This window comes from Etheostoma spectabile, chromosome 14, assembly GCF_008692095.1.
Source record: "Etheostoma spectabile isolate EspeVRDwgs_2016 chromosome 14, UIUC_Espe_1.0, whole genome shotgun sequence".
NCBI classification, from domain to species: Eukaryota; Metazoa; Chordata; class Actinopteri; order Perciformes; family Percidae; genus Etheostoma; species Etheostoma spectabile.
In genome coordinates, this window is record NC_045746.1 from 7,717,768 (window position 1) to 7,726,524 (window position 8,757).

At 40.4% G+C, this 8,757-nt stretch overlaps 1 protein-coding gene across 3 annotated transcripts in view; it reads right to left on the reverse strand.

Moving 5' to 3' along the window:
• Positions 1-3,640: 3,640 nt before the first annotated feature.
• thap7 (THAP domain containing 7) overlaps positions 3,641-8,757 on the reverse strand; it is an 8,080-nt gene continuing 2,963 nt past the window's right edge. For all 3 annotated transcript variants that reach the window (XM_032536235.1, XM_032536238.1, XM_032536237.1), the window contains exons 3-5: positions 7,822-7,959; positions 7,572-7,682; positions 3,641-5,566 (exon numbers count right to left, since the gene is read on the reverse strand). In XM_032536235.1, the coding sequence (XP_032392126.1) occupies positions 4,219-5,566; positions 7,572-7,682; positions 7,822-7,959 (1,597 nt within the window). In that variant the 3' untranslated portion in view covers positions 3,641-4,218. The remainder of the gene's footprint in view (positions 5,567-7,571; positions 7,683-7,821; positions 7,960-8,757) is intronic.

The window sequence follows — 8,757 nt, forward strand, 5'->3', positions numbered from 1 at the left end:
CATGGTCAGATATACCCCCCCCCCCCTTCCTTTACCTCCAGGAGTGTCTGACTAGGAAGGGTTGATGCCACACCCACGCAGAGAAGCCACAGTATTTTTATTGTCTCAGTTATGAGACCATTAATCTTTCCTTTTCCCGCTGTGTAACTGCACTGATCTGCTCACAGATGCTTTGCATAAACATGATCATCCATAAAGTTCCCGTCATATTAAATAGTGCTCCCTAAATCATCATCCCAAAGAACAATTTGGGGGGAAAAAAACTTGCTAAAGTGGGCTGTTTAGGTCTCTGAAATACAAAATTATTCACAACAATGGCTGAGGTCCTATGGGATGAGATATGTCCCATTAATGTAGGTACAGTATGAAACTTTTCAATGTTTTTGTAAGTTTGTAATTTTTCATCTGATGATCATAAATGAACTGTAACAGCAAACAAGACTAACAATGAAAAGAACGTTGGACCCAAATGCAGAAACGACCGACGAGGTACTGAGCTTGATTCTTTAATTAACAAAATGCCCCAAAAAACAAAAGGTGTCCACAAAAACAGCCGGTAACAACGAAGAAACCAGATGAACAGAAACTGAGGGGGGGGGGGGGGGGGGGGGGGGGGGATCAGAGGAATACAAACCATCACAAAATAACATTACTTATGATACTAGCCGTTGGCCATCAAGTGTAATTACAGCATATTTTAGTCACATTAGCTTTTTTGTCCGCTAACAGCTAACGTTAGCCGGCGTTAGATGTTAGTTAGCTTAACTCCTTTGTTCAAACAATATACCGTTAGAAAGGTAAGAACTTATACTTTAGTTTAAAACCATTAAATCAACTGAAAACATGAATAGATTATTTATATTCGTATTTGAACAGATATGTTGATAGAACGTTAGCCAAAAAGTGTCCCAAAGTGGACACAGTTCCGTTAACGAATAAAAAAAAAAAAGACAAAATACGTAGAGTCGACGAGTGAAATACGTAGCTAGCTAACGTTGCAGGAATGTAGTAATTGTCAACATAGCGTTCTTATCCATTACCCTGTAATCTAAATGTGATGTTTGGTTATAAAAGTTGTAGGATGCCGGCTCGGTAAATTAACTTCAGATTTTAACGTTCCCTTTTCAAAGACATCGGATATCAAATGGTGGCAAAGTGTCATGATCTCAGCCAACTCCTCACTCATGGGTTGCTTACACTAACTCTGTGTTAAAATGATTTAGGGGAGAGTGGTGTAGGAGTTGGTCTTATTGTTAGAGTTCTTGGCGCTGGTGGTCAGGAAGAGCTAACTAATCATTGATGCACTCCTAAATCAATTCAGTTATTATCTAATGTATATTTTATCATGCTTTATAACTGTCCCATTTCTGCAACTAGTCTCCCCTGATGGAAATGTATCTCAGTGGAAATCCCTTCAGGAAGACCTCACTCTTAGTCAATGCTCTACCTAACTCCAATCAGCTGTTTGAGGCGTTCAACGTCCTGCTAGACCAATCAGAATCGTTACAAAATGGCAAGGGCCAATCACAGAGTCACAACCTTGCTTTAAATTCAATTCAATTCAATTCAATTCAATTTAATGTATAGTATCAATTCATAACAAGCGTTATCTCGAGACACTTTACAGATAGAGGAGGTCTAGACCACACTCTAGAATTTACAAGGACCCAACAGTTCTAGTGGTTTCCTCCAGAGCAAGCTACAGTGCGACAGTGGCGAGGAAAAACTTCCTTTTAGGCAGAAACCTGGGACAGACCCAGGTTCTTGGTAGGCGGCGTCTGACGGGCCGGTTGGGGTTAGTGGAAATAACAAAAATAGAAAAATTAGTAGTTTGTAGCAGTTCGTTGTAGTAGTTCATGGCATAGCAGGACGCTGTGCGGCATTACAAGGCCCATCAGGACGTAGCTGGGCACCGCGGAGCGTAGCAGATGAACATGGCACCGCAGAACGTGTAGCGGGACCATGGCGACAGCTGCTACCCTGATTTTGGAGCATCCCTGATCCGAGGGAACATGCTGGGGAAAAAAGAAAAAAGAACAAAAGGAGTCCGGGGAGTGACTCCCCAGAGCTAGGTTAGTAACAAGCATTTCTGGGACATGGATGCACATAAATGAAGAAAGTGAATGAAAGAAAGAAAGATAGAGGAGCTCAGTGTGTCAAAGGAAGTCAGGAAGGTCAGGAAATCGGTTTCTCCCTTTGCTATCAGCTGTCGTTGCAGGCAAAGATTGCCACCCCCCCCCATTCCACCTCCAGTCATCTACTCCAGCTGACCGGTCCGGAGCCTCCTTCGGTCTGGTCTTCGGGCTCCTTCGCCACCACTACCAGGGTCTAGATTCTGTGGGGGGGTCTGATGGTTTTCTACCACTATATATACAGATATACAAAATATTCGTATAGCGATGGAGTCTAACCGCCAACTACTTTGTACATTTTATTTGATCTGTCCAATAAATCTCATTTGCATATCTGCAGTCATGTCTCACCTGATTGAATTAGCATTTTTATTAGTACAACATAAAATGTCACCACCCTAACATGGATTTATCTTAGTTTTTTTTTTTTTAAACAGCAGATTACAAGATCACCACTTTACATATTGTCCTCATATAGTCTTTCGTTTGTGTGAAGTGACTTCTCCTTTAACTGTAGTCATGGTAACTTGACGCTGAAGATTCAGTCAAAGTTATCGGAGAGGGAGATCGACGGCACATTTGCGTGGATGAAGCAGTCCGTGCCATGAGCATTTAAGAGGAGTCCAAGTGTTATGTGCTTGATTAAAAAAAAAGAACTTTCCGAGGCTGTGACCTTATTGCAGTCGCCCAAGGTCAGTTCCAGCTTGGAAGAAGATTCCAGCATGTCCCATGGACTTTGAACAATTGAGCGAAGATGTACTAAAAACTTAAAAGAATACCCTAAAATGATTGTGTGTGTGTGTGTGTACACTGTTATAATATGTATAGATGTTTATATAAAAATGTTGGAGCTGCTAAAGGTCATTTAAACAACTTTTCTATTCTGATGGGTGAAGTAATCAATGTACCATGCATTAGTTGATTCATATCTAAATCTGGAAAGTGACAAGTTCAATATTTGGTTCTGAATTGCCGTAGGTAGTAGCCTATGAAGTAGCCTACATTACACAATACAAGTGCCTCAAAATTGTACCGTACATGAGTAGGATTAATGTATTTAGTTACATCCCACCACTATTAATAAGAACTCGTGTAATATTTTCTTTTCCACAGTTTTTCCTCCACTGAAACGGTTTTGGAACTCAAACCCTTAACTATGAACGCATGCTCTAGAGAGAATTTCTTCTTCTTCTGCAGTTTCATTGACAGCTGTACCTTAGCTTCCGTTTAGCCCAGTTAGCGCTCTACATTGTCCCCTAGCGGGGACACACAGATACTTAGAAGTGGTATTTCTCCCATTCTACTGTAGATATTTGACCAATTTGATAATGTTGCTGAGAGCTTCCAAGACCAAAGGTTTCTGTGGGTGGATGGTGTTGAATTCTGAATTGAAGTCCACTAATAAAACATGCCACAGGATGTACAAGTGGGATGCAAGATGGATTGCCTTTTGTATCAATTTTAAAAATAAGAGGGAAACTGAAAAAACAACTGACAAGTAACACATTTTATTTATCCCTTTATTCCAGAGATATAGCTTCATCTATTGCCATTTCAGTTATCAATTAGTCATGTGGTTCTTTTACCAATTGTATCTTTGTTTGAAAAATAAAAAAAAATGAACTATAAAAAATGAAAGTGTCAAGTCCAAGTCCAAAACCAACAATGCGTTAGTACTTGTAACTTTTACTCTGTGCGTCTCCAACTCCAACCCCACTGGCTCCTACTGAGTTTCATTGTGTATGCAAAAATGTGACTCAATGTGTTTTAAAATCATTTTTGAACAACAATGGAGCTATAAGAAGATATATCATGCTTTAATGAAGACAATACTTGGTAGTAGAATATATTCTCTGTTGGTTTGGCTCGGCATATAAAAGCACTCATGTAGCCATTGATTTGCCCCTTTCTGAAGTGACTAAGCACTTGATATATCTCTAAAGCATCTTCAAAGATGTGTTGCTTTACAACACCACCATGTCTGACTGCTGAGCTGATTGTCAGGTGGTGTTTCTAAACACCACATAGCATATCCAACTAAGACTGGGAAAAATGACACAAAAAAGGACTCATTCAGAATGTCCAGTCAGTTTATAAACTCGGTGCTCAGCTGGAGGTGAAATCCCTCCAGGTGTTCTTTAAGTTTCTCCCTCACATTTTCTCCTATTTCCACCAGAGTAGAGTTGATAATAGAATGCTGGTCACTGTGGTCATCATCAAATGCTTTTCCATCTCTGGACAGAAGTCCACTGTTCTCGGTCATGTGCTCCAAGTCTCCTTTAAGATCCAGTTCTGACACAAGTAGGGTTTGTGCTTCATCAGAGACTTCCTCCATCTTGAGATAACTTTGTATTCCATCTTCAGCAAGGACAGGTACCAGAATGACCTGTCGCTCATCACTGTCCCGTATCCAAAACAGCTGCTGCTGCAGGTCTAGGTGATGCTCCTGACCCATAGCCTCAGTCTCCCCTTCACACACAGAAAGATCAGAGAGCAGCAGCTTCTCCTGAGAGCCGCAAAACTGCAAACTCTCCTCATGAACATCAGACAGCGACACTCCACCAGGGAGCACCTGGTGAAGATGTTGAGTCTGGAGCAGTACTTGGGACTTTGGACTTTTCCCAGGTGGTCTTTCCAACCTGACTATTTGAATGTCTTTGGCATTTTTAGCTGTGCCACAAGTACTGGTTTTAATGCTTCTCTGATACGTCAGAGGATCCTCATGCATTGTGGGCTGGTCTTTCCCAGTTGTTGAAACTTTGTTTGCTACCTGACCACCAACCTGCACCTGCCCTTTTCCACAGTAAAAGCAGTATCCCCTCTCCTCCTCAGACCAGCTGTTGGTGTCTGGAAGAAAATGTTCCCCCAACTCAATATGATCCACACATCTGTCCTCAAACAAACCTGTATCCTCAGATTTAGCATCAGTCCCACTCTCCTCCTGGTTAGAACCTCCTTTGCCTTGTCTCTTCTCCCCCCCTGATGTCCAGCCCTCCCTGTTTTTGCTGCCATCTAGTAGAGTGTGCTTTAGCCGTTTATCACGTAGCCTCAAGACAGTGCTGCGCAAGCGGTTCTCCCTCCGCCTGGCCGCATGCAATTGTCGCAGGGCCTTCTCCAAGTAGTCAATAGCCTGGTCGTAACGTCTCCTCCACAGCAGCGGGCAGAGCTGAGCATAGCTGTGTTCTTTCGGCAGGTAGAAGCCCGGAGGAGGGGGCAAACGCCTCATGTAATGTGATGGGGAGAGGGGACGAGACACTGGAGCTGGTGACGGACTACATTCTTGCTGCAAGGGCTGCTTCACCCCTGAGGGCTCTGGAGAAGATGCAGAGATGTTTTCATTAGTCTCCTCAGCTGTCACCACAGACCTCTGAACTGTGGGTTCTTCTGACGTTTCACCCCGATCCGTCTCCTGGTCCTCTAAGCGGGGACTCTTTCTACAGTAAAAAAAAGGTAACATGACAAATGCTGTTGGTTCCATTAGTTTTTCATTTACATGGCAGGACATACAGGTGGGCGACAAATGAAAAGACAAACCTTAATTCTTAGCTAACGCTATACAGCACTGTGTAAAGTTGGGTTTGATTTTTATGCTAACTGTTAAACTGGCATTTGTCAATATGACACCTTCAAGCAAATTAATGATATATAAATATTACTAAATATTTACAATGGCCCAAGCCTAATACTGTGTACTTTATATTAGAGTCCGACCAATAAATCGGCGGCCCAATATTATCGGCAGATATTATGCATTTTCCTATATCGGTATTTATAATCACCGATTAAAAAAAAATATATATATATATATATATATCATCAGAATCATTTATAATTACAAATAAATTATTCTGATAAATGAATATTTAAAAAACTAAATGGACGGTCAACCATGTTATGAGTGTTGTAGTAATAATAAGATAATAATAATGACTTGTTTTGTCACCTTTTAAAAAAAATATACAGTATATCAGCCAATATAGTGGAATATCGTTTTTTTAAATAACCAAATAGTTGTAACGGTCTTTAAAAGCCTTTATCGGTCGGCCCAAATGCTAACATCGGCTCTTGTATTGTATAATTAGCCACCAGCATTGTGTGTCTGTCATGTGTGAGCAATGTTTGTAACTTCTTTTTGTTGAGTCTTTTTCTGTTTGTTTTTGAGCCCACATTGTTCATCAGTCAAACTCAATATTAGTGTAACTAGAGTGTGTTTGTTTGTTTGAGGTACAGGGATGCAGGGCAGGAGTAATATGCCAGGCAAAGAAAAGCAAATAAAAACTGTATGTGCCTTTCATTCCAATGGAAACCATGACATTGTTGGCTATCAAGATGGATGATCACTGTACAAGGAGATTGGTTGATTGGTTTCATTTGACCACTTAAATATAAACTATGAAACAGTACTCTGTGTCACATATTAAAATACATTAATAGTCAGGGATGACACAATAAAGCCCATAGACTTATTTCCATTGTGGTCTCCCCTGAATATAGCATACACCCTGACAGCCTAATCACTACGCCTGTGCACATACATTTAGCTTTAAAAATGTGAGCCTAAGTACTGGTTCACAGAGTTGCTAGTTGTACTAAAGCACTTTGTAAGTTTATCAAGAAATTTGCAATACAAATACATTTTATATTAGATTATCAACCACATTTTGGAATTTACAAATAACTCTTATAACATAAATTACCAAAAATACAATTAAATGTAGAATATATTGTTTTGCAGATTGCCTGTACTTTTAAAAGGCAAACATAAAGTCACTATTAACCGTGTGGGAGGGGTATCAGGCAGGTGTCTCGGACAGTGGAAAAGGAGCGGCACTCGTTCTGCACCGGTGGAGAAACTGCCGAGACGAGCGGCACCACAGTGGCAGTATGTCGGCAGTTCAGAGACGCTAGTATGATTCCCCATCAACTGTGGGGTGGGGCTCAAATGTCCAGGAAAAACCCACAGTAGAAGTGTGAATGCTCTGTTATCTGCTGTTCTGTCACGTCAGGTCAGCTGCTGTCAGTCGGTTTAGGTGTTTTTGTCTGCCAATGTCCTGACATTTGCCTGAAATTTGCCTGACGCCTGCCAGTCACTTGCCACAGAGGGAGCCATCGCCACTCAGCGGATCTCAGACTTGCTGCACAATATGGCGCTCCTATCTGGGTCCTCACTCTTTCCGATTAGCTTATAGTTGCATTCGCGCGTAGTCAACATGCGTCCGGTATGTTTATCTACGTGCCTTCTTTCACTTCAGAAATGTTGCAGTGATGTGGTTGGACTGGTTAAAAAACCATTCAAATGTAGAATGTTCTTTGGACGAGGGATACAAGTGTTTTCTTTGAGCAGCTCCTTTATGATTAAAAAGGTTTGTACAGTGTTCAATTTAATTTCATTCACAGTTGCACTGCTCATGACAAAATGTGACTATCAATTCTGTGTACCTGACAGCAATGTCTTCTTGTGTCTGTGACGTTCCGGCTCTTTTGCATTTGGTTGTTGAAGAGGAATCAAATACGGTGGGAAATGCATCTTCCTTTAGTCTCCTGATCCCACTGTGAAGACAAAAGGTCAAAGACATTTTAGGCTGCTATCCATGCGACGCCATCAGCCGTACTCATATTCTGCACTACGGTCAATAACAGAAACCATTGACATCGGTAATCTCTTACTGTCCTGTTGGAGTCTACGTACCTGCATCCAGTCAGTTCAAAGCTCTCCGGGGTGAAGTGTTTCGAGCAGAAGTAGACAAAGTCGGTCTGAGGGTCCCAGCAGTCTGCGCGGTGGGAGTTGGTGATCCAAAGGTTCCTCCGAGGAGCTCCTTTAGGTAATCTAGCCATCACAATGACAAACACTTTAGAATTTGGTCTTTTCAATGGTATTTTTCCTCACATTGCGCAGCCTAAGAAGTACCCTGAAATTGTGTCAGATGCCACATAATGTCACAATATTTTCATCTGTATCATATTTTTGTCTAATTTGTTTAATATGTAAATAGTTCTCTTTCTAAATTATCTAGTAATGTTTTGCAGTCATCGTTTTCAAAAAATATGATACGATATCATCACGATACTTATGCCACAATACAATATTATTGTGATTTTAAACATATTGTAATATTCTGCGATATTTTGCAATTTATAACCTTTTTTCCAACTTCAAATTGTTCCCAATTTTGTCACAATATTTTCATCTGTATATTTTTGTCTAATTTGTTTAATATGTAAATAGTTATCTTTCTAAATTATCTAGTAACGTTGTGTAGTCATCGTTTCCAAAAATATAATACGATATCATCACTATACTTATGCCACAATACAATATTATTGTGATTTTAAACATATTGTAATATTCTACAATATTTTGCAATTTATAACCTTTTTTCCAACTTCAAATTTTTCCCAATTTTACATGATCTCCCCAAAAGGAAACTTTGTCAACATCTGTTTTATCTAAGAAACATTTCTCTGTTTGTTCATCTCACTTCAGTTTTATTGCTGCAAAATGGGATTGCTAAGCAGACAAACTGACAAACACGTATGTGATAAAAGATCCATACTTGGTGTCTGTGTATTGATACAGTATTGCCACTGAAAATATTGCGATACTATGCTGTATAGACCCCCCCCC